The 25,655-nt window shown below is 50.7% G+C and overlaps 4 protein-coding genes across 4 annotated transcripts; 3 read left to right on the plus strand and 1 right to left on the minus strand.

Moving 5' to 3' along the window:
• Nucleotides 1-27: 27 nt before the first annotated feature.
• Nucleotides 28-633, plus strand: ETH_00032155 (uncharacterized protein; the record flags this gene model as incomplete). The annotated part of the gene is made up of 1 exon (XM_013378007.1): nucleotides 28-633. The coding sequence occupies one exon, from the start codon at nucleotides 28-30 to the stop codon at nucleotides 631-633; it is 606 nt and encodes a 201-aa protein (XP_013233461.1).
• A 6,406-nt stretch (nucleotides 634-7,039) lies between these two features.
• ETH_00032160 (DUF1014 domain containing protein, related) lies at nucleotides 7,040-8,543 on the plus strand (the record flags this gene model as incomplete). The annotated part of the gene is made up of 7 exons (XM_013378008.1): nucleotides 7,040-7,189; nucleotides 7,342-7,446; nucleotides 7,548-7,637; nucleotides 7,761-7,857; nucleotides 8,012-8,097; nucleotides 8,285-8,380; nucleotides 8,502-8,543. The coding sequence occupies 7 exons, from the start codon at nucleotides 7,040-7,042 to the stop codon at nucleotides 8,541-8,543; spliced, it is 666 nt and encodes a 221-aa protein (XP_013233462.1).
• Nucleotides 8,544-9,444: 901 nt separating this feature from the next.
• Nucleotides 9,445-12,944, minus strand: ETH_00032165 (uncharacterized protein; the record flags this gene model as incomplete). Its single annotated transcript, XM_013378009.1, has 5 exons — nucleotides 9,445-10,896; nucleotides 11,105-11,179; nucleotides 11,330-11,446; nucleotides 11,586-11,762; nucleotides 11,892-12,944. The coding sequence occupies 5 exons, from the start codon at nucleotides 12,942-12,944 to the stop codon at nucleotides 9,445-9,447; spliced, it is 2,874 nt and encodes a 957-aa protein (XP_013233463.1).
• Nucleotides 12,945-16,555: 3,611 nt separating this feature from the next.
• ETH_00032170 (LOC100036835 protein, related) lies at nucleotides 16,556-24,986 on the plus strand (the record flags this gene model as incomplete). The annotated part of the gene is made up of 10 exons (XM_013378010.1): nucleotides 16,556-16,968; nucleotides 17,311-17,453; nucleotides 18,365-18,827; nucleotides 19,047-19,167; nucleotides 19,532-22,015; nucleotides 22,401-22,511; nucleotides 22,927-23,039; nucleotides 23,410-23,547; nucleotides 24,311-24,385; nucleotides 24,917-24,986. The coding sequence occupies 10 exons, from the start codon at nucleotides 16,556-16,558 to the stop codon at nucleotides 24,984-24,986; spliced, it is 4,131 nt and encodes a 1,376-aa protein (XP_013233464.1).
• Between the last annotated feature and the right edge of the window lie 669 nt (nucleotides 24,987-25,655).

Below are 25,655 nucleotides of genomic sequence, written 5' to 3' on the forward strand. Positions count from 1 at the left end.
TGGGCCTGCGTTGCTTGCGAAGAATCAATGGGCGTGTTGCCTAAGAAGGCAGCGGAAGGTGGCGCGAAGGCGGCGGCTGAAGCGGGTTTGAAGGCAGGGGAGGTCGAGTCAGAGGCGAAGGCAGCAGAAGGCGCCGATGCGAAGGCTGGACCTGTTGCGTCGTCGAAGGCGGGTGCTGGGCCTGCGTTGCTTTTGAAGAAGTCAATGGGCGTGTTGCCTAAGAAGGCAGCGGAACCTGGCGCGAAGGCGGCGGCTGAAGCGGGTTTGAAGGCAGGGGAGGGCGAGTCAGAGGCGAAGGCAGCAGAAGGCGGCGATGCGAAGAGCGTGTCTGGGGTCGATGCGAAGGCTGGACCTGTTGCGTCGTCGAAGGCGGGTGCTGGGCCTGCGTTGCTGACGAAGAAGTCGATGGGCGTGTTGCCTAAGAAGGCAGCGGAAGCTGGCGCGAAGGCGGCGGCTGAAGCGGGTTTGAAGGCAGGGGAGGGCGAGTCAGAGGCGAAGGCAGCAGAAGGCGCCGATGCGAAGAACATGTTTGACGTGGTTCCTAATTCTGCTTCAGTCCCGGATCAGGTCGCCGAGGAAGATGCTGGCGTAAGGAGTGGTGCCACGTCAGTGTCGTGGTTCGGTTTCTTCTAGCCTATGTGTGTGTCGTACGTTGATTTCCTTCCGAAAGTTTTATTGCAGAGTCGAGTGATTTGTGTGAAGCTGCTGAATGGCCTTGTATTGAAGTTGACTTTGTTGCCGTGTTCTTCCTTTTAACAGAGCGCGTGTCGGATCCAGTAATGCTAGTTACAGCTTCCCATAACTGACGTAACGCACTCTAGAGGGAGGTGAGCAGGCGCGGCGTTTCCTATTTTCTTGAACACTTATGGCTGCGTAACTCTTGGAGCATGTCGACATTTCCGGCCGTAGGGAATATCCGCCCTAACGTCGTCATTTTTTGGAGTGTTTCCTTTAAGGTGTCCCGTACGCTCAAACTTGTGTAAACCTAGTATATTCACAGTTCTGTTCAATCAGCAAGTGGTGTAATCTCTTTTAATTGCCGCAAATGGTATTTGGCTTTTGGATGTTGCCTCGAAGAAACAAAGAGGTGCCAGATTCTTCGAGTGCAGCGATGAGCCCAACAAGACGCTATTCGTCCAACTTATCATTTCCCCTCTTGTAGAAACAACTTGGTAGTTCAGGTCGCTTGTTGACTCACTGCGTACGCGAGAATGTGTTGACTGCTCCTTCGTTTTTACAGTTCAGGCTGGCAGCAACCACCTGGAAGCTCACTAGTGTTGTCCCTCTCTCAGTGCCGATTTATCGGTTTTCATGCAATCGTTTCACGGTATCCTTACCGCGAAACGACCGCACGCAAGCCGGCATTTCAGCAGTTCGCCCACGTTTCACCTGCAGGTAGCTGGTAGTTTGCTGAGAAATCTGTTGCAGAAAGCCGCTATTGCAACGCTTGAAAGTATTAGTTGGCCAATTTGTTGGGACATCGTAGATGGACAACGGTCACTGAACTTGAAGCAACAGCGCTGTGACCTAACTGGACGCTGGTGGTCTAGCACTATACGGCATTTCTGGTTTGCCAGCACATGCAGCCGTTTTTTATGAATGCCCTAGAGCTGCTTGCTCCACGCACAGCAATAATTAAGTAGCTGCTACTGCTTTAACACTGAGTGCTGCTATTCCGTATCTTACGAAGAGAGATCAATAGCTTTATGCACGGATGCTTATTCTTGCTGCTGGTGTAGTGTGATGCACTGGTTACTGACAACGGCAGTACACGATACGTGAGCACATTGGAGACTGAGGGAGCCTGCTGTGCCTCAGCGAAGCTCCGCGTCTCTTAAAGCTAGCACAACGTCACCACCCGAATCCCCCTCAACTTTTCTCACAATGGCAAGGAATATTGACGAGGTTTTGGGTGATCAGTCAATGTGGCACTATCGGGGGGCATCATTTTTCAATTTGCGGTGGGCTTTATACGAAGAATCATGTAGCCATTCGGTGTGCTATGAAACGCAGAGAGTAACGGCTTCTCCTGAGCTAGGACTCCACTTTCTATCTTTTTGCCTAGCTCGTTGCTTTTTCGGGGCATTCCCGGTCTTCTTGGAACCAAGAAAAGTAATTCTATTAGTCTTGCAAACAGGTGCATGTTTGTCCAATTCACACTAACTCATTATAAAGAAGATCTTTTCTTTGATTCCTTGTTTCAGCCATGCTATTTTGGTAGTATTGCGCAGTCACTGTAAGGCAAATATGTGCCTAAATTATCAGCATTCACGGATGCAAACGAGCAACAGGTTTGCGATTACGCACTCAATTCAAGTGAGTTTCTTGCAATATCAAGTAGGTAGCTCACTGGTGGCTTTCCTTTTGTGGGTGGGCACTGCGCCCCGAGCCTCAGACGCAACGGTTTCCACTTTTTTTGGCATTATTTGTTAAGAGTGTAACATTCTGAGCCCTTGTGCATGATTGGTAAAGCCTGAGACCCAAACTGCTCAACTAACCCTCGACGTCACGCCATAATTGTTTTTGCAGTCAACCCTGAACCGTTTTTCCTAAGGTGCGAATGCAAGACATAGGTCTTCAAGTGTCATACTTCTATCATGGATAGCCACACAGGTTTTCTTCTGGTGTCATTACGCAATCGTTTAATAGAGTTAAACAATGACTGAGCAATGTACGGTCCCATCTCAAAAGGCAGTGTTTCGGGTGTTCGGTATGTGGTGCTCGGGAGACAAGTGCGGCTTTTACCTTGGACTTTTGAAGAGCATGGCATGTTAATAATAGCGTGCGAAGGAGTTTTAGTTCTACCGGAAAAATGCCGCCACCTGCACAGAGGAATCCAGGAACAGTTGGAAGCTTAGGAGCATGCATGACTAGGATGGGCGGGAAACAATAGCCCTCGAATGAAACACATCGGCTAATCTGTCTTGACAAATTTAAATCAATAACGGAGAAACAATAGAATCCACAACTTTTACAGTGCAGTGCAAATGCCTGGGATCATTCTCGGTGAGAGGCACCTCGCGAAGCCACATTCGACTTTGTAAGGCGGCGTTTCATCGAATGAGTTTCAGTTACTCACACAAAATGAACAGGCGTTGAAATGTACCCCATGATGGGCTCGGTGCAGTGATAGTGAACCTCCTGGCTTCAAGCTGGTTCGAATTCAAGGAAACAGGGGCAGATGCACTGGAAGTCAATCAGTGTTGGCCCGGTGCAGCAGAAACCGGGACATGGGGGAAACGCTTATACGGCTTAGTTTCCTGCTGGGGTGCTTGAAGTCGTCATACTGCTGCACATGCGTAAATGCTGAAGGCATTGAAGCACCTGCTACCACGCAAGTGGAACGCGCGCAGTTGATGAGCAGCCTTTGGACCAATTATTTCTGCCATTCTAAGTCAAAGCATAGCGGCAATAACCGTCTATCGCTGGATAAAATGCTGCTCAGAGTAACTGCTAAACAGAAAATGCACACGCAGTCAAATTTCATGCCAGACACCTACCGCTTACATACACCAGTGACCCATTTTGAGCAAAGCTCCACATATTCTGAGCAACTTCATGTTTGCCGCGTCTTGCGATTCAATAATATACGCTAGTGTTTCCAGATGATCATATTCTGTTGCTTGCTTCAACTTCGTCGCATCATTCCTTTTTTTAGCAATGGCGTCATGACCGAAGCCAGGTCCGGTGGCCACATTATGTGCTTAGCACGTTGCTTCTATTTGTATCAAGAATCTGTTGCATTACAAAGCCTCTTTCACATTCATATGAGGAGAAGCAACAAGCTGCGATCTAAACGATGCTGTTAATTGGCGGCCGTATTCAAAACCTTACATGTTCAAAGCCTTAATTTTGTACAAACAAAAATATTCCGTTAGAGTAGATTTTCTTCCTCATGCAAACCGAATCCTGAGTCCATGGGACATGCACAATGCAGTGCAAGTTCATGAAGAGCTATGCGGAAAAGCGCCAACTGAGGCTCAGACTGTGCAGCTCTTTGCACGTTTTAGTTGCAAGCTTTCGTGAGTACCGACCATATCGCGGAAAATGCTCGCGACGCAATTGGCTGTCCCTTTCCGTGCGTCTTGTAATGACAGGCATCCACCTCCAAAAGTGTTAGTTCCCACAGTGCGTCACAACATAAGCGCAGATGGCCAACAACGCAAACAGCAATGTTGGGAAGAACCAACTGGCTCAGTCTCTGGAGCAGCCCTTTGGCACAGTTTCTGTAACTGCCTTGAACGCCCGAACGGCCAACGCTCCACAGCTACACCACGACTGAGGAAACTATGCGTAATAGCGTGCTATCTCTTGTGTATGCGCGATGACAGTATGATGTCTGTTGTCAGCCCCTCTACGCTGGAGAATCACCTCTTTATCGCACGAAGGAGCTCTTCAACGCTGTGTCACGCGTCTGTGGAGTACGGCCTGCCGGTTCCCACACATTTACCAATGGGCTTCTATGCTGATGCGACTTCTACCAGAGCATGCCTCTCTTGCATTATGCCACTTTTATCGCACTATTAGCCCTAATTGAGGTACTGCTGCTTCCTTCACCGGCTAGTGGGATATATGCCAATTTTCTAGTGTCGCAAATATGTCGCAACTATACTATGTGGGGCCCCCACCTGTGAATCAATCGGATTTGTGGGCAGGCAGCTGATAAAATTGCTACTCACCAGCTCCTCTGCTGCCTGGGCACCTTTCTGCTGGTTAACAATAATGATTCATCCCCCAAAGACGCACATAGATCGCGTAGTGACGTTGCCAAGATGCTGTCGGTGGGAGGACAGGTAACGCCTTTGCCAATCCGGGCTCAGCTCGTTCTAAGTGTCGTCACGATGAAGGGCACGTTTTTTCTCACGTGCCTAAAATGTGTGGAGAATCGTGTCTTCGCACCTTTGCGTCGAGACTGTTGATGGCTGTAACGTTAATTCTATTATCGGCGGTTGGAGGCGCATACCCTACAACGGCATTATGTCCCGAAACACACGCAAGCTGACGTAACCAAAAGCCCATTTTTGTGTTTTCTCCGGCAAACAAATTCTCAGGAAGCCTTGAGCGTAGACAGTGTCAAGATGAATGAGGCGCCCTGCTTAGCTGCTGATATTTGCTAAGGTAGGCGCTAGAGTGCGGCGGGCTCCTATTCATTGAATGAGTCCGTACCTTTTCAAAATGTCAACAGTCAATCGCCCGAGAGGACTACAGGAGGAGTGACTTGCGTCAAAAGCATGTTACCACGTAGCACTTTACTAGTTGTGGGGTCAAGTAAACGAAGAAGAGCTTAACGAAATTATAGTTGAAGCCCGTTGTTAACGCGTCCAGTGCATTGGCTTGTCCTCGTAGTGGGCTATCCCTACACAAGGGTCCTCTACCGTAGCAATACATTTTGGCGACAGGTTGCGCCATCCTCTGTTCCTTTAAACCTTTCGTCGTTTTCGAAGTCTTGGACTGCTCCAGTTTCTTTTGGAATAGCCTGCAGCAATTAAGAGAGTGTGGGCCTGCGGACCTGCCAGATTCCACCTTGCAGATGAAATCGAGAGTGCCTTATCTTTTTCTCAAGCAGGTGGTGCTATGATTTTGGACGTGGGCGCACCATGCAAGGTGCCCCTGAGCTGCAAAGCTGCAGTGCCTTGTATACTTTTCCTGTGGGTTGGCTACTGTGCAGCAATTTTCCATGGTGCGAAAGGGCGCCACTCTTGGCCAAGTTTCTCTATGGTTTCGTTTAAAGAGCCACTTCCTCTCTGCCCTGTGGGGCCTACGAGAGAAACCAAAGGAGAGGCATTTGGAGCCGGAAGCGTCTCCTCCTCCGTACTGAGCCCCGTGGCGAGTACTCAGTTCTTCGTTGGCCGTGGGGCCCATGGCTTTGCCTAATGCCTCTGAGCAGGGCAGCAGTGCAGATTATTTGATGACTGCGAAGTTCGTTTCCCCGCAAAGTGTAACCAGAATTGTGACCTACTGAGGAGAGCAAAAATGTAAAGGCGGCTAGTTTCAAGGGGAAAGTTCTCACTCCTCGGGGCTAAAGCAGAAGCTAAAGGCCGCAGCGGTCGTGTTTGAAGGTGGCGTACCTGTACCCTGTTCCCACATTACACTGAGGCACCTTACGTTCTCGCTCATTGTCTGGGCCCGCATTGCCATTCACTCCCTACTGACAGTGCAAATTATTATTACAAAATACATCTTTATGATTAGGAAAGCGAACAATAAACTACTTGCCTCATTCAGAGTACGGCCGCTGCCAGCCCCGTTTCAATTCGTCCCCACCCTATGCTTGCTTTTCTTCAGTTTAAGCAGACTAAACAAAGGCTCAAATTAGCCACGCGAGAGTAGCTTTATCACAAATGTATTGTTTTAAATCCGTGTTTCCTCCTTTTTAGTGCATCCAGGCCGCAAAAGCTCGCCGTGAACTCGCTGTGGGACTGGATACTTTAACTCAGTGCGGATCAAAATTTTCCCCCTTCACTTTTCCCCGATTTTCGGCTTCCTGGCTTGCCGCCAACTTGCCAATATGCTTTCTAAGCATATATTGTTTTGAATTGTGGGGGTCCCGCTTTAATGTTGGCACCACATTGCCCATTCGGGCAATTGGCAGGTGTTGCCTGCTCTCATGAAGTTTTGCTCACTTCATTGCTAACCACTGCTGTCTTACACGTCAACCAGGCATTGCCGCAAACGAGGCAGACAGGTTGACACAGTCCTAACCTGGCTCGAAATCAAGGTTGGCGCCTAGCCAGTGGAAACTTCGTATGGACATCTAGAACACAATGTCATTACGGCTTCTCAGTGAGGACTGTGAATACATATGAGCACTCCGCGGAACTCACCTGACATTGGTGCACGGCGTCTCTCCCACTTTCAACGGAAGCGATTCCAGTAGCTACTCCCATCTGCCAGCTGCCATAGCATGCACATCACCACAGCGGGGTCATCGTGTGTTGCACTGTGCGGTGAGCAATTTGGGCCGACTAGGAGGGATTTTAGAGTGGTATGAAATCCCGCTTCTATCAGTCAATCTACTGGAACTTTTACGGCAGATAAAATGCCAGTCCGTGTTAATCAACGCGCCGTAGAGGCACGGGAACGTAAAGCAGCAGCAGCTGCTGCAAAGGCAGCAGCAGCAGAACAAGAAGCTGAACGAAAGAGATGGGAAGACAATGATAAACTTGTTTCGCGAAAGCTAGAGAGGAAGGTCAGTAGGTACTGGTAAACGCTCTCCATGATTCAAACGATGAAGGACGCCGATGCGACGCACCGAAGGGCAACGTGATGCAAGGACATGAATCGTGTTATTTGGGTGGGGTCATGCAAATAGTGACACATGCTGTTTGCTTTGCCTTACAGGCAGAGAGTCAGGCTAAGGCTGAAGAAAAAATGCAGCGAAAGATGGAGCTTCGCAAATTGGCGGATGAGGAGATGCAGACGTTGGCAGGAAATTCGACGAAGAAGGTAGGGCTGAGTTTAAGAAGTTGGAAGACGGGAGGGATAAGGTGTACGCACGGCACATGGTGCAGCATTTGCTGCTGCATGTGCTGTTTCGTCCTTCTCAGAATCAGTCCCCTACAAAGCTGACGAGGGCTCAAATCTTGCAGCGGCAACTAAGAGCTGCAGCAATGGAGAAAGAGGCATCTTCACCGTCGGTAGGCTTGTTATGTACGGATACACTTCTGGAAAGGGAATTTGTTGGCGACGTAGCGTTCTCTGCGTTGCATGTTCTTGGGAATGAGTAATGCGTACGAAGTTTTCATGTTGATATGACTCAGGATGAGGGTTCAGTGCTGCGTCTTGAGCCGAATATAAACCACGTAATGAGGGCGGAATCTCTACAGGCACAGTTGGAGGGCAAGAATATTGTTTCGGGTGAGGGCTGTTTCTTTCTCTGAGCGCCCCAACACAGATGTGATATCTGGGCTTCATCATTAGTTCCATCACGGCTTCATCACCTATCTTTTGGCTGTGTACAGGATATTACAATTCAGCTTTGGCAACCTTTTGTGATTGGTGTATGGTGCAGCTTCAAACTTAGACGATGCTCTTAGCCAACTGGCTTTGTCGGAAGCCGGCGGTGAGGACAGACATCCAGAGCGCCGAATGAAGGCGGTGAGACATTGCACCTTACCCTTTTCATTGGAGCACTTTGCACATTTAGCACGTGTGAGCCTATTGCCGTAGACTTTTTGTTGTTTCTGTCGTGCTGCAGCTGTAGCTGGTCTTCGCTACTTTGTTGTGTGCGCGTTTGGTTGTACGTCGGTTTTTCCGTGTGCCTTTGCGTCTATGCGACAATTAGGCCTACCGCGCGTACGAAGAGCAGATGCTGCCTCGCCTTAAGGCTGAGAACCCAACGCTGAAACGGTCACAGCTTTTAGAGCTGCTTTCGAAGCAGGTACATTTCATGCTGCCTGCTACGCGGCATTGCTGTGTGTTTGTGCTGCATTGCTCTTCATGATGGAAGGCTCACTCTACCGCATTGTGATTGCTTTTTGGTCTGATTTGTATTTATGCAGTGGAAGAAGGCTCCCGAAAATCCATTGAATCAGTCAAGCTGAAGCTTTTTGAGAGCAGCAGCGTGCATTTGTTGCTGCGGAACCGACCTGTGATGTACGTATTAGAGCAGCACTTGCATTTGGAGCTGCGGACCTGTGTGCATCCACGGGCTACGTTGTAGACGCAGCTTTTAAGGCTCAGCCACCGTCAAAACCCCAGCTCACCAAAACCATCTCGCGGAGGGGATCGACTGTTGAGCCGGCCGCAAGACCCCACTAAAAGAGCAGGCAGGAGCCCCTCCCACCCGATTGCGTTGTTTGCGTGGAGCCCAAATTTCGGTTCTCCCGTTGCTGGACGGAGGATATGCAGTAGTTAGCGCTTTGTAGGGAAAGAAGGCGACCGACAGCTGCAACTCCAATAGAATAAGAGAGAATCACAGTGCGTGCAACCGTGTACTCAAAGCACGCATGTGACTTGCTAGGCTATGTAGAGAGCAGTTCTGCCTCTTCACCCACGGAGTCTCTCAACGCATACTTGCTGGGTTGCTGGGTCAGTACTTGTCATTTTACGTACTATGCACTCGAACTACTCTGCCGGAGCTGCTACGATAGACATTTACTCTGTCACGAAGCCTATTATCTTGAATGGTAGGAATCACCGGCGGCCGGCCGGAGAGTGCGCTGAGAGTGCGGCACTTTTTGCCAGCGCTACATAGTTAGCAGGGGATTCCTGCAGAACCGAGCAAGCTTGGCTTCACATGGCTACACAGGCCACATTAGGTACGCATAGGACAAGCTGGATTCCAATTCGCTCGCTGTTCTGTCAGTACACCTTGGACCATGCTGAGTCTACATTACAGTGGAGCACGACGCGGCTCGCCAGTGTCTTAAGGGGCTCGCCATCACTGTTAGTTATTTTCCGGCGCGTTAAAGACTAGTGGTGGAGGTTTCTACAGTTTTTGGTTCATGTAGTACCAACATTAGGCTCCGCTGCAGCATCTGAGGTTCCCATTGCTGCCTCTCTTGTTTTCGTCCCTGCGGTATCAGGGTCAAAGCAACCCTCTCCATGTTCACTTGGCTCGAGTGGGCGGCTTCGTGCTTGCGCATTTGGACTGTTTACCACTGCTACTGCGGGGACATTCGTGTGTGTTGCCTCCGTGGGGTGTGCAGTAGTAGCAGTGACTGCGCCGTGAGTAGCACCGTCCACATCTGACGACCGTGCTTGGGCCTCTGCCGAATCACTGCGAGCGTCTGATACGCACGCAGACAACTCTGAATGCAACTCTACGGTGAGGGTGCCTCTTGGCGCCGACTCTCGATGACCACGTCCGGTTCCTTTCGAGGGGCGGAGGTTGAGAGCCCCCGCAAAAGCTGACGACGCCGCGCTGCCGGTGCCCTTCCGCCGCGAACGTGCAGCAGACAGACTTGAGCGCCCAGCGCGTTCTGTGGACGAAAGGCCTTCGCGCTTTCTCTTGTCGTTTGCTATCATAGGGTAGGCTGCGGGAGGAATACTGCTGAACAACGGCATCGACTGAGCCGCGCGGTGACGCTCCCGAAGGACTTCCCAAGCTGACGGATTTGAGGATGCGACGGTGCGCAGGGTGGATAGACGGGCTGGTGGCAGCGCACGGTCCGCGAACAGCTCATGGGCTGCCTGCCATACACTTCGTGCGACGCTGCCTAGAGTGCTTGCCTCTCCTCCGTCGTACTCAGATCCCTCCTCCTCATAGAGCTCTGCCCTTCCGTCTTCAAGCTGAATTATGAGATCGTTTTCCTCGTTCGCACGTTGCAAATACAAAGTGGCTTCTTCGTGTAGCCGTCGACTGTCGCCTTCAGGTGTATCGGCACTATCTTGTGAATCGTGGTCTGAAATCGCCTCAGAAGGCTCTCTATCTGTTGACATAGCCTGCTCCAGGTGTTGCAGCACTCGCGAGACGCCTGATGCCAGCAAGCCCGTGACGCTCCGTCCCAGCCTCTTTCTGGTGGTGGTCCCAGCCTCCTCCACATGAGCAGTGGTCGCTTCTTCACAGCTTTGCGGACTCTCTGCTGTATTCCTGGGGCTACTCCCGTCACAGAACGGAGCAGACCCTTTGCCAAAGCTGCGTGCCCCTTTCCTTAAGCCAGCATCCGATGGGTCAACTTGACTCTGTTTGCTTGTGGAGAAGAGCGGCTTATCTGACGGCGTGCCATTCCTGTTCTGGGCAGCCTGCAGGACACCGGTGCTAGCCTGAGGGCACTTTTCATGACCTCTCGGGGGGGAATTACTCCGTGGGGAAGCGCTTGCCTCGTGCTCATCCAAATTTTTCCTGAAGGCCTCTAAGCTCTCCAGTTCGTCTACTCTTGCAAGGGCGCTCGCGTAATTCTCCCGAGTTTTGATAAGCTGCACCCGGAGCCGCTTCAGCTCGCGGTGCTGTACCTGCAACCATGCAGTTGACAACGTTAAGCTACACTGCAACACAAGTCTTTTGCGTCGCTTATACGGTCATACTTGACTAAATGGGATTCGTCGACACAACGTGAAGAACAGAAAGCGAACTACTCCTCCATGGAGTGACTACTGTGCGCAACCACTCTTCTACTCAACTGCACTGCGAAACGCAGCAAAAGGGAGCAGTTTTGCTAACTTTGTTTCGTTCTATAAGAATCTGGAGAGCCGTTTGATACTCTTCAATGCGAAAACCCCCCGCGGCCGCCACGTCCTAAGTAAGCACCCGTAAGCCACAAAAAGAACACAGGGAAACATTTTGATGCCAAACTAATCGGTCACAGATCACTCTAGCCGCGCTAGAAGGTGAACCTAAGCAGCTAAGGATACAAAGGGACACCGTCGAGCTGCGTTGCCGACTCACTGCTGCCTCAACTCGGGCTACGTTGACTTCTCCTTTAAGCGCCTCATTTTCCTTCTTGAGAGTCGCTGCTTCCTTAGTTACCTTTTCTAGCTGCATCCGCAGCTCCTCCAGTTCTCGCTGTGGCCGCATAGAACACACGACGGGAATTCAGTGCTCGCACGCCGATTCATGGAAGATTTGCTCATAATGATGTCACAAAATGCCGCATGGATACGCTTCAAGCTCATGCCATAATCTGCAGAAAAAATAGTGTCACCTCTTTCGCAGTGACCTTCGTTTTGTACTCCTCCACATGGTGGCGGTGTTCTGCAACGCTGTCTTGAATACCGCTTTGGATCTGCTGCAGCGTTGCCTCCAAGTCATCTCTCTCCTGAGCCGTCGTCAACAATGCCGTTTCGCATTCTCGAAGCTTCGCCACGAGAAAAGTCTTCACCTAAAAACGAGAGGCAGGTAAAGCCTTCACTCACGCCTAGTTTTCTACTTGACAGGCTTACCGTCTATTTCGACGAAATAGACAGTAAACTACATGAAGGGTACGGAGTAATCATTGGTGGGGAAGTACCTGTTGCAAGTTTGTTATCATCGCCTCCATATCCTCTTGCAGTAATCTGGTGGCCGCTAGTTCGGTGCGGGCATCGGCAGTCTCCGCTATATCGCTTTCCACCTTCAGGATTCGCTCGAGCTCCGTTGAAGCGTCAGAACCTTTGAATATCCAGGAGCCCAGAAATGCCCGACCAGGGGTCCTCGTGCTTTGCACATGAGGCAGGCCTGTTGCCAGATCTACACTACCACTTGTGTCTTCCATGCCAGCAGCCGCCGACTTCGTCGTTTGACGGGTAGCTACCATTGGCGCGAAGCGAAAGGAAGCCATTCCGACCCCAGGCGTGCGCCTGCTGGTACCTGACGTGGGGTCCATATGTACCCCTGCGGAATTCGATTCCTGGACTTCTGGGCCCCAACTAGTCTCTCGCTTTACGCCAGAACTGCCACCTTCCATCGCTCGACCACTAGATGCAGTGTCAGGTGTCTGGGTAGCTCCTATTTGGCGCAGGCATTCGCTGCGGGAAAGGCGTTCATCAGCTGCAGCTGCAGCGTGCACGGCTTCCGCGTCTAGGTACCCGTGAGCTCTGCGGGTGTAGGCTCCCCACTGTACCTTCGACCCGAAGGACTTTGTGAAAGTGATGGGCGCTGATGGGTATGCTATGCGACTACTTAATCTACCACGAATTCCCTCTACGCTCCTCCCAGAGGCACTGAGAACTGATGAATGCAGCGTCGGGCCTCCGCTAAGAGCAACTGCAGCGTCACTTCGGGCGTCTTGCTGCGTTACGCGGCTGCCTACTGGCAGTCTTTGGGATCCAGCAGCCTCTCCATGGTCCCAGCCCCAGCCGTCTGAAGCAGGACAGTCACCGGGGGCAACACTTGCCGTAGAGCATTCCTGGTGCAATATTCCAATGCTCGATACAGGACTGTGCGGTCTCGGGCAGCTTCTGCCAGGATGCCGATGCGAAATTGCTGGTATGGGTGGGGAAGCTTTAGACGAGTTTAGGGCCGTGCTGATGGGGTGGTCTGAGCGATCTGGCGGTTCTCGAGCGATGCTGTCGCGAAAAGACATACTGGAAATACCCCTCTCCAGAGGACAAGGGCCGTTACAGCATAGAAGCACAACTCCTCAGTAGCATCCTCGCAGCGATCCAAAGTTTAATCTATTGGAATACGCGAGCTCAGTCACTACTGAATAGCATTGCCGACGTTCCGTCGCAGCGCACCCCATATATCCAGGAACCCACTGACAACCAAGTCGGGAGATGCCCATACAACGCTTAATAAGGTGCCGCGCTAGTAGAGGGAGCCAATACTCGAGAGCATTTGGCGTTGTTCATCCCTAGGATTAGGGCTGCTGCCCGGTGAGCCACTGCTGCAGCCGCTGGGAGCCGTGTAATCGAGTGCCACTACGTATTCGTCGGAGGTTATATTCTCCGTCACCTTCACGAACTAATTCTAATGCTGTAATAACATGTAAAATAAACTATTCCAACTTTGGAGTGCTCCGATCATGCTTCGTAGTGCGCATGAGACACTCAGATGCTTTCGCGAAGTCAAACGGCAAAAAATGAGTGTACCAAGGCCTTTTCTCCAATTTTTTAGTAGTATTCTGCATACTTCCAAGATTTTATCTTCGTGTGTGTGTGCTGGATAGCAGTAAGCTTCACAGGATAGGATAGAGACGGGATGACGCAAGTAAAGTGTTTGCGATCTGGGCGTCAAGGCCAAACTAAATAACCATAATGAAGTCTGAGTTGTAGGACTGCTGAAGGAAAAAGCTTAAAAAGGTCGTGTCATTACTCCTCTACTTGGCATTCGACTACGTTTGCATGACAACGGCTCTAAGCCTGTACAGTCCAGTCTTTTCACATCTTCTGAGCCACATAGGAGCGTTTCACTCAGATATTGGAAAAATGCCAGTGCTTGGTAAGTTTAAATGCCATAGACGCTCACAGACGTTCTCCGTATGGTGGTTACATCACTACCGTACGCTGTGAGTGCAGCCGTCCCGCGCATGTGTTCGTTTCTGATGTGGCAAAACAGTTGTTTCCGCAGTACCGTAGTGTCAGAATACGGTGAGCTGCAAAGGGGAAAGTAAAATTGATCACCTGGGAGCCAATTGCCACCCTGCACAGGACTGGCAGTTTCCGCGACTGCTGGTTCCCCAAAATCGAAAGCAATGCTGGACGGTCGCAAGCAGCGCAGGATCTCCTCTACTTTAACTTAAAGCTCTGCAGTCTTGGTCTCTTTTCATGCCGTTGTATACGCTCTTTCAGCCTTATACTTGGGTTTTGCTCTCGCTCTAGCTGCCCACTTCTTCCTCACTTCGAATTAACGGCAGCTCGGTAGTCCTTTATTTCAACGGTGGGCCATAGATTCTGAGTCATTTGCCCTCAGTCTACTTCTTAATTTTCCCGAGGCCCGTATCTTTTGTCGGTATTTTTTAAGCTGCCTCTACGTGTCTCACAGCTCTGGACTCACCGTTTCGCCACTGCCCGCTGGCTGTAGTCCCTCGCCTCACTACTTCAATACTTTCAGACCGAAATGGGGTCAAGGAGCCAAACAAACCCTTAATAATCAAAAGAATCAAATCAATTTTTTCTGTGGCCTCTGCAAAGCCTTAGGTGTCTTGCACACTGCACCGGCGACACAGGGAGCCCAACTCCTCAGCCTTCCAGGCAAACACCCGTGCTACAACAGCTAGGTTTCCCTAGCTATAGATTTTCTAACGATACTTGGTGTGTAGAATTGTAAATATTGCAACCTTATGGGGTTGTGCTTGTGCGACGTTGTAGTGCTACGCACCGCATTGTCCCCCACGTGTCTTTCCAGTTCAGGCACCTTTTGTTCATACCTGTCGCTACTTACTACAGGCGATTTTAAACACTGAGGAGGGCGTAACCAAAAGCATTGTAGCTCCCCGTTTGTAGGGATACATCTGTCTCCTTCCAATGTTTGTCCCTCGCAGCGTGAGCTTGGGGTGGACCACTTCCATCGTCTCAGGTACAAACCCTGAGACGTCTTATAGAGAACACCAAGCACTGCGTGTCTATGAGTAAATATTTCTGTGTGTATATGACCTTAACTCATCCTGGCAATCCACAGCTGAATTATGTGGCCCGAAAGCTCATTCCTCAGCCATTTTCTAGTGCTGCGCGTTACAGCTAGCGTGAAACTCCAGGTACCAGAAGTAGTGTAGCTGGGCATGAAGCTTACTAGAATCTAGAACAATTGCTGAAGAAACGTAGATTGGTGCTCAGAACAGAAAAGGACTAGAGTGCTTTTGCTCCCGCGATGTGTATTTTGTCTCTCGCAAACGGATGGGCATTAGTAAGGCGCTGAAGGCACTGTTCATCCGGTGGAAATGCATAACAGCCATTCCCATTTCTGCATGTGAAGCTGAGTTTGAGCAGTGCTCAAGCAATGGGTAAATAACGTCTACGGATCTCCTGCCCCAGCGCTTGGTCGAGGCCGACGCCCGCGCTGCAAAGGCCGCTATTGCTCGCGTTAAGCTACATCTTTGATGCCACCTCCGCCAATTCATATGTATACTACTGCAAAACCGCCGACACCTTCCCCAGCGAAAGCCGCTGAACCCTCCACTAATTATATTTATCGTGATCGTATCTAAATGGCACCGAGAGGTCCGCCCAGCATACGTACTTCACACAGCGTGTAGCACCAAACACATTGCTGCAGAATACTATTGTCTCGATTCTACGAAATATCCAGGAAGACAGATTCAGAGCTCGCCATCAGAAGCCACCATCCGTACTGTGCAGGATGTCACTGGAAGGCTGTGACTCGTCGTTTGCCCCGTTACGTCCGTCTACACAGAAGTCATGAACAATAAAATGCTGTCGATCCATTTATTCTAGCTAGAAAACAAACTGGGCAGCGAAGATTGCGCGCATGCGAGGCATAGGGCAGAGCAGCTGCCTTCCTGTCTTGAACAACAACTTGGGCTTGCGGTGTCTTTGTTGCAGCTCTCAGGAGGTCTTCGCAGCGTTGAATTTGAATACTACTCCGTAAAAAGCATCATGGGCTCGCAACTCCATCTTATTTTTATTAGCTGTGCGTCTCTTTGTGCCTACACACGGCCCCAGCAATGCATGCGTCTTCAAGCTCGACAGGCGGTGATCCATTTGAGCTTTTATCTCATGCGGCATTTAAGCACCTCTTCCGTCATGGTGCCATCGTTAAGCAGCATGAACAAAGTCATTTCTGTAGTATTTTCTTCTGAAGTACGTTCTGCGGCTTCCCCCTAGGGTAGCAGTTTCGTCTTTCTTCTGCTGTCCGCCGTGCTTTCTGTTCCGATTTCCTCGATATCTTCTTCTTTGGGTTTCACCGTGCGGATTGAATATTCTTCACGAATCTGGGTTAACTTAATGTCAATAATCCCTGTGTGCCGTCTTGCATTGCGCCTTCTACTGGTGGCCTGAGTCCCAGACTCACTAGCAAATGAAAGCTCAGTCTTTATCATCATACGCCCTGTTCCCTGTAGGAGGATTTTTCGCGTGTAACGGCGGCGTAGTAGCTGTGGCCGTGGAGGCGAGTAGAGGCATCTGAGGGGTCCCATTTGGAGGCCTCATCGCGCTCTCTGCCGTCCTGCGTTTTCTTCGTCTTGTAGGGCCTTATAGGGCCCCCAAAAGGAAGAGCACGTGTAGTTCACTCGAGGACATGGACAAGGACGGCTGCCACAGCCAGCAAGGTCCGAGTGAGCCTGTCGGCTCAGGAAGGGTACCACAGTTAACCCCCTGCGACAGCAAGAAAGCTTTTGCATGCGTTGTTTCGGGGGTTGACAGTGAGCATGATGAGACGAACAGTGACTCCTCTTGGGCTCTGCGGGCTACGATATTGCAGTTACGTTCACGAGGTAGGGGTCCTTGGGGGGGCTGCAAGCTGCTCCTTGACAGGGGCTCGCAGCGTCTTTTGGGCAGCTCGAGCATGAGCAGCATCCCGACGCGCAGTCGACTTTTATCTGCCAATTGTTATTGGCGGATGCGATCCCAGTACATGAATTTAAGTGGTCCAGGTTTCTTCAAGACGTCGTACCGCTACAGAGGCCACGAGGGTTGTGTGAACGCCATCAAGTAAGCGCATGCAGTAGTCACCTATACACAACGTGAAGTCAAGTGGGTTTGATGTTGTACACGTATATACTCAGCTTGGCCTGCTTGGATGCACCTATTGCCATCTCTAAAGCTGTTTCGGTCATCATGCTCGTCATTATTTGTGTCTGTCCGTCAGCTTCATCTAAAGTGACCCTCTAGTATTTTCCTTTCTCTGTTTTCGCGGCTCCTCCCGCCATAGCATCATGTGCGTGCTTCTGTGCTTGGAGCAAAGGTAGTCCTTCTATTGATCGACTATCTATATTTCAGCATCACGAAGTGACGCATCTTAGCATGCGCCCTTGGAGTGTGTGTTTATTGTAGATTCCACCCTACGCAGCCCTGGCTCTTCAGCGGGGGCGATGACCTCCGCCTCCTCATATGGGAGCCTCGTGTTTGGCCGCGTACGCCCAAAGCGGTGCTGCCCACAGAGCACTCTGATAACATATTTTGCATTGATTTTGATAGTAAGTAATTGCCCTCTCTTCACACTTGAATTCAAACACTGTATGCCTTTCAGTGGCAGCGTATTTAAATGGTACACTTGTTTCTCTTGTATAATATATAATATTTTTAATCACATGTGCATGTTAATCCGTACATGAATGCATACAGGTTGTATGTTTGTATCTTTTGCACGTGTTTATGCTTGTGCGGACATATGCAAGTACTCCTCTGTACCTTTGAATAGTAACGTATTTACGTGCTCCACATATTTGTATGATCATGATTTTATTTGTAGTCATGCATGCGTGTCACATTGTCTACCTCATTGGCATCCTAAGTTCGCGTGCATAGAAAAGGATGCATATGTACATATACGCGAAGATGCTCGTCGTGTATGTGTCGTGGCTAAGATGCTTTTCATCTCAGCGAATGGTAAAGCACTGACTTAGGCGGCTGCGCACAGTGGTATCACCATCATTTTGCGGGTCCATGCACGAATTCATCTATATATGTAGATGGAAGACATCCACGTGTAGTACTAAGTATGTATCTATGTACTATTTATGTATGTATGAACGCAGCTTCATCTGTATGTATGTGAATAAATGTAAAGCCACGTGAACTGTGTAGACCCCAATGTGCGCGGTAGCCCACTTGCGTATTCGTGCCCGTGTCTGAACGCACAAGGCTGCGCAATCATCAGCGAAACTTGTGCGGATGAGCAAAGCATGCTCATATGTAGAAGAACATATACAAGTACCCATTAGCGATTTGTACAGAGTAGAATACTCCACACGTATTGCGCAGGTGAAAAGGTAACTGCTGGCTGCAGCTATATGTTGCGTGGGTGCTATGAAGAGAGGTTCAAAGCTCCAGCAGTCATTTGCTGTTTCTGTTGCTACCGCTACTGTTACTGCTGTTGTTGCTGCAGCACTGGGGAGCCGCGCGTTGACAGCGGCGAACGACGGCTTGGTCACTCGCATATCCCTGAGTTCTGCTGCTGCTACAGCTGAGGCTTCTGAGAGTCGCGATTTCTATTCTATTTACGGTCGGCTGCACGCACCTTCAGTGGAAGAGATGCGGTCTCTATCGCTTCCATTGACTCACCCCGAGGCGTCCACCAGGCTGTCCGTCACTGAGTCCGGAGATGCATCCGCCACTGCTACTGATGCCGGTGTAGCTCCGGCGACGACAGCAACAGCTGCAGCAGCAGCTGCTGCTGCGGCGGCGATTGTTCGGAATAACCTGGATATTTTGGTTGCAGCGGACGAAGAACTGATCCTGTTTCCACGCTCGCGGACGCGAGCCTGTTTTGAGGCCAAGTTTATTGACACCGCAGGACAGATTGCCGCTGCCGCACTCGAGTCTGGCTTTGTTGCACTTGCAGATTTCAGGTGGGATGCTGACTGTTACTGCGCATATGTTGTGTTTGTGCTGTTGCTGCTTACTCTATCCTGTGCATGTGTTGCTGCTGACGGCTCATTGCTTTCTTACTGCGTTCCCGTGTGCCAGTCTCGTTCAGTCCTTGGTTCCAAGTTTCTCTGCTCTTTTCTGTGGAACTACGCGCATACTTGGCGAGGAGGGCCGTGTTTGCTGCTGTATTTGTGTCATAGAGAGCGGCCTCTGGTGACACATCCAGTCATGCGGAACACCGGAGACTTCACCAGTGTCGACCCCCACATTCCCCGCCCCTACCACTTGGCGTACGCAGGCAGCTGTGGGGCTGGGATTCTCGTGAGACAGACAATATCTGAACCCTAGTTGGCGTAGCTCTGAAACTGATTTCCTAGACCTAAACGGTAGCGTATCACAGCCACTTTGTGCACCGAGAACTGACTCGTGGGGTCCGGATCCATATATTTGCGGTCAAGCTTTGAGTTCTAAACTATTCAGTAAGGTGGAGATCGTCGTGCAATTCTTTCACATATCCAGGCTCCACTATAGCCCTTTATTTGCCACACCGTTTGTTGTTTCTTTTCTTTTCACCTCTGGTCCACTAACTACGGATTACGTCCTGAAGAATAAGTTATCGAGTAATGATATCAGTTGATGAAGACATCACCTCATTGTGAAGTTGCGTTTGCTGCGGATCTTCTAGGACTTACGAACCGCCCGGCCATTCATGAGGTTGAGGGTCCCTGCAGTAATTGGGGATGCCGAAGGGGAAGATACGAAACTAAGTACTTGGCGCCGAAGCCGCATCATTAACAGCAGCCGCAGCAGGAGTCGCAGCAGCTGCAGCAGGAGTCGCTGCAGCAGCAGCAGTAGCAACAACAGCAGCAGCAGCAGCAGCGACAGCAGTGGCGGCAGCAGCGGAACCTTTAGTGCCTCAAGGCACGCCGTGGCCAGTGGCAGCAGTAGCGACACGCGTAGCCGCAGCAGCAGCAGAGGCCACGGGAGCAGCAGTCGCAGGAGCCGCTGGAGCTCATCTGGCTCCCGGCTATACGAGGAAGTCCATGAAATGATGCGCATCCCGAACCGATGGTGCGGATGGAGATGGCATCGCGGGAGAAGGGGACGAGAAGGCTTGCGCACGTCTTCTGCGGGAGACACGGCTGGTAGTGGCTCAGCCGCTGTTGTTGAGTGCCCTTCGCCGGTCGTTAGATCTGCAAGGCGCAGGCTCAACAGCCGTGGCGACAGAGACAGCAGACAGAACATCCGCAGCAGCAGCAGCAGCAGACAGAGCAGCCGCAGTCACAGTAGCAGCAGCAGACAAAACAGTCGCAGCGGGAGCAGGCAAAGCAACAGCAGAAACTGTCAAGGCAGCCGCAGCAGCAGCAGGCAGAGCAGCTGCAGCAGCAGACAGAGCAGCCGCACCAGCAGTGGAGACAGCAGTACTCAGCGGCCGGCGGACACACAGGGAGTGAGGCTAGGGAGGGGGGGACGCCGCAGCCTAAGGCTGCTGAGGGGAGGAGGGAATCGCAATTTGAACACCAAACCTTTTTCGGACACATCAGACGCAACAGCAACAGCGGCCGCTAGTAGCGTCCGTAGCAGAAGCGTCAGCTTCAGCAATGGAAAAGGCAGCAGCAGCAGCAGCCGCAGCAACAGCAGGTCACCAGACGGCGACTCCGCAGAAACAAAAAAGGAAGTGTCTTCTACAAGCGGCAAAAGGCGTTGTATTCGGAGCAGCAGCAAGTGCAGCAATAGCGGTAGCGAAAACAATAGTAGCAGTAGCATTCGTGCCAGAGGTTCTCCACACACAGAGCATAGATTTCGGTCGCAGCACGCAGTAGCAGCAGTGGCTGCTGGTACCTCACCGGTGTCTTCCGAGACGCAACAGGAGCAGTTGCAAACCCGTCAAGAAACAAGTATCAGAGGAACTCCACAGGGGCATTCACTGAACGTTAACGATTCCCAAGAGGAGCAGCAGCAGAACCAGCTGCCTCAGCGGGAAGGAACATCAAGTTCTAGATCACGAAGACTTCGACGGCGAGCGGCAGCAAGAGATACTGCGGTTGCATTGCGTCTTGTAGGAGCGAGCCTTCGACCAGGGTCAGGCATTTCCCCTGCGTACGCTCTTGCTGCTCTGGCCGCTGCAGGTGAGTCAGCAGCATCAATGTTGAGCGTTGGCTCCCCTCCGGGGTCATCTCGTCGCAGTTCTGCAGTAGAGAGTTCTCTCGGGGCTTCTCACGAAGAAGGGGCCCAAGCATCCGATGTGCCACCTACTGCTGGCGTTCATACCAGAGCTAGCAGCAGCAGACGCAGCCGTGGCTGCGGGGGGACGGTTTCTGGTGCTGCTGGTGGCAGGCCACGTACCTCGTATGGCCAGGCCCTGATGGACGCCTTTAACCTCGAATTCGATGAAGCCGGGCAGCTGAGGCGAAGAGGTGGGCCGCTGCAGGCTTGGGGGGGCCCAACCTTCGTAAGTGGACAGAGAGAGGGTGACCGCCGCACAGACGAGGCGTCCTCCTCTCCTGCCGCTCCTGCTGTTAGCGCAGGGGAGACAGCTGCTACAAGAACCGACACCGCGGCTGATGCTGTTGTTGCAGCTCGTGAAGGAGGTAGTGGCTTGAGCAGCTCTGCTGAGAGGCTCTCTGGCTGTAACAGCCCTTGCCCTGACGAAGGTCGATGCCCGAGGAGGCGTTCCCGCGGGAGACTTTCCCGTGAACGATCTCACGATGAGCGGTCGCAGGGAGATCGTTCCCAAGACGGTCAATCAGCAGCGGGTCGGTCGTCGGGGATAAGGTCACGAGCTCGTTCCACAGATAGCGAATCCCGGAGCCGATCCTCGGGTGGCCGATCTAGACAACGATCCTTGGGAAGGCAATCTCGGGGTCGATCTTCGGATCGACCTCGAATTCGACCAGCGGATCACGCCATGAGTGGTGCCTCAGCTGAGATTCGTGCAGCTTTGCGTGAGGCTGAGGCTGTTGCTGCGCAGCTGCCGGCCATTCGTTTCCCCACGTATAGGACAGTGTCTCGGGAACCACTAGGGGCCCGAAAAGTATATGAGGGCAAGCGTTTAAGCGATGTGCCCTTTGTCGAAATGATTGACAAAATCGTTTTTTCCTGGGACGGAAAACTGCTACTCGCCATTCGCAGGAGGAAAGAGCCGCTGTTGTACAGTACAGACTGGGAGGTTAGCAGAACCTTAAGTGCACGTAGACTCAAAAGGAAAGTTTCCTCTGCTGTGTATTGGCTAGACAGAGACTTAGGTCTGGACTGATGTTGTCAGGTTCTAATTCTGTACGTTCTTGAATTGGTATCTGTGTGTATCGCATCCATGCAATGCTGTATTTACGTCGCCTCCGTACAATGCACAATGCCCATGTGCTCTAGCACATTTGCATGTGGCAACCTGGATGCTGTGTGAATGATGCCAAGGCTGAGTCGCTGATTTAGCAAGTTTAAGCACTGGTTCTTTGTGCGTTCATGTATGTTTGTCTTCTCATCATCGACGAGCCATTCTGTTGTGTCGTTGAGTTCGACTCTTTTTCTTTTGTTTTTGTGTTGCGCTTCATCAGTTGCCACTGTTCGAGCTGCAGAGTGAAGGCTACACAAACGTGACCACCATGAAGGGAGGATGTTTCTTGACTGATATGAAGCATGTGGCTTGCGGCTCTGAGGACCTCCAGGTGAGATGGACGGAACCGATTATGATGAGGCTGATAACACTTTGCATGAGCTTAGCTGTAGTGTATTGTCCATGCTTGCGTGTATATATGCACCGATGTGCTGTGTATGCAACCACACTGTTACTGTCTGCGGTGAGCTACACTTGGCGGCAAGGCGTTGCTTCCGTGCTTTGCCTTCTTTGCTGTACTTGATCCTGTGGTGTTTTCGCCTATTTGTGTGCGTGGCTCATCGTTTGGCTGTTCGTCTTCTTTGAATCTTTGCCTACACCTACGTACTGACGAATTTGTGCTTTTTGTAGACAACGCATTTTTACTCTCAAACTGTACGTTGATGTTCTCGTTTTGTTCTTTTCCTGGTGCATTACTTATTAAGTCGACGGTTCACTTAGTTGTCTTTTGTCTCCCTCCGTTTCAGGTTCACATCTGGTGTTTGCCAACGCCTCTGCCGGTGAAGCCTACGGCAACAAAGCCTCTCAGGCGGCTTACGTGTCTGAGGGGTCATCTATGTGTAGTCAATTGTTGTGCGAGGTGACATATATGTATACAGTACATACAAAATGTAGAATAATTTTTCTTAGGGCGAGCGATTACACGAAGAGGTACTCTCTGCGCATTCCGAGAGGGGAAGGTGCACAAGCTGGCCGTGACCCTGTGTATGGTTGTACTCACTAATCTATGCATGCGTACGTATATTTGTACGTCCAGATATTCCTGTACTTATCCATTTTTTGTATGTTTGTGGACATTTTTGTGGATAGGCGCGCCTGCGCGTGTCCGTATGCGCTCATGTATCTATCTGCATTGGAAATTGTGCATGATTTTTTTATGAATGTATTTGCCTGGGCGTAATCATCTGCGGACTCATGCTTCCCCTGCTGCTGCTGCTGATGCTCTTCAGCCCTGCGCCACAGAGTCCTTTAGGCCTGTGGGGCCCTCCAATGCTGGCCACCAGTGGGGTTGAGAAGATGGTGAGAGTTTGGACATGTGAATACAGCAGAGATGAGGACGACTGCGATAGATACCCTTTTGATGGACGGTAAGATGCAAATATAAATACAACTGTTGATCTGACAGCGTTGATCTGACGGCGTGAACATGAGCCGGAGCGAACGTCGAAGTAAGAAAGCTAAGGACAGATGAAAACTAGGACAATTTTATGCAGATGTTGCTACGAACAGATGATAGATATGGAGAGCTAGACAGACAGATGCATATTGGCGTATTAAGCTCTGAGCTATGAAAACAACGAGGGAGACTTTAGTTTTGTACCTTTTGGTGCAAAGGGAGAGGTAGGTCTTAGCCTAGTGTTATACAGAACAGCATTTATACAAAGCAGCATGAGGGTGAAGGCAACCGTAGCGTATGGCACGAAATTTGTACTGAAGAATAGATGCAGACAAGAGCAGCGAGCCACAGGAGCTACGCAGAGAAAGAAAATGTAGGGACGAACTGATAGTAAGGGACTGAACAGTGGGAGACGACGGCGACGGCGAGCGTGCCTCATCCATCCCTTCTTCATGTTTCTTCCTCCTGTTGCGCTTTGATGGGCTGGTTGATTGCGTGGTCAGCTTGCTGGTTGCTGGTTATGCACGCCTAGGAGTTACAAGGCTACCTTCACCGGCGTTTTTCGTTCTTGTTTGTTTGCTTTTCACCACGTAGCCATTCGTTCCCTGCTTTTTTCTTCGCTGCGTAGTGATTCCGTTTGTTACGTCTGCAGTCTGCCCACTACGCCGTTTTATTCGCATGCATCATAGACTCATATTTGTTTGTCTCTGTTTCCCCGTGCTTGCGTTTGTTAGTTTCATCACACAAGAAACGACGGAAGATTTTGTGACAATCGCCAGATTCAACAGAGCCACTCCCGCGTCAGAAAGGTGCTGTTGCTGCGGTTGCTCATGCTGCTTCCTTGTTTCGTCGCTGCTGCTACTACGCTTTGCGTTGCTTTTCGTGCTGCGTCGACACTGCAGTTCGTACTATTTGCACTTATTGCTGTCTGTCGTGCGGTTGTCCCTTCTACAATGTTTGCATGCCGCGTAGCTTCCGATTTTTGCTGTCATGATTCCGCTTCTAGTGCGTTTGTGTGTCTCGGTTTCTGCGTTTTGCAGTGTTTTTTTCCGTTTGTGGCTCTCTGCGCATCCCATTTGCGTGGATCTACCCCGTTTTGAACACTGGTGTTTGGTCTCTCTGCTCATTCGAGCCTCTTTCCGTTTATGTACACTCCGTCCTCCCTGCGTCCGTCCACGAATGTATATTTCACTCGCTTGCTTCAAGTTCGCCATTGGGCAGTGCTCACCAGTTCATTTACTGTTCTGCATGCTTACGATTTGTATGCTATCATTCACTGTATGCTTTTCTGCGTGTGTCATTTACTTGATGCCGTTGTTCATCTGATTTGTTTGCCACAGGCCTGTGTTCAGCGTCCAACCCATCTTCGGCGTTCTGTCGAACTACGCGGAGGAGGATGCAAGCAACTGACACAAGAAGGTTTATTTTTAGTTTCGTTGCTGTTCAAAAAACCATGAGTAGACAGGCAAAGCTCCTTGCATCGCGTATTGGGTTGGCTGGGGGCTCAACAATCTGTTTGTGCATCGTTGTCTCTTTATCACCCTCCTCTACATTTTTTTGCGTGCGTTGGTGTCCGTCCTTCTGTGTCAGTCTTTTTCTGTTTCTCCCTCTGCCTATGTATCTCCCTCTGTGTGTTTGATTTTCCGTCTTCGTTCCCTGCCACTTCTAGTAGGCAGAGAGACACGAAGCAGACTCAAACGAACACACTCAAACACAGAGAGGTGCAAATAAGCGCGACCAAGTGGCAAACATAAACATACTCGAATATATAGCATGGAAGGCAGTTTGGGATCCGAAGAGCTGCCTTCTTCATGGAGAAGAGACTGTGACACGAGGCAAGTAAACAAGAAAAGAGGGGCGAAAAACAGAGGCGAACACAGAAATAGAGGCACAAGCATCGGCAGGAACTGTGGAGATAACTAAATACAGAGACGGGCAAGGACAGATTCCGGCACGGATAAAATAGAATAATGGAAAGTTGGGTGCTCCGACAGGCGGATAAGACATGCAGGAGAGGCACGGGCAACTGATAAATATAGTTCCCGAGCTCCTGTAGTGCGAAGCTGGAAACATACACGG

This window comes from Eimeria tenella, genomic scaffold (assembly GCF_000499545.2).
Source record: "Eimeria tenella Houghton genomic scaffold, Eth_scaff70, whole genome shotgun sequence".
NCBI lineage: Eukaryota > Apicomplexa > Conoidasida > Eucoccidiorida > Eimeriidae > Eimeria > Eimeria tenella.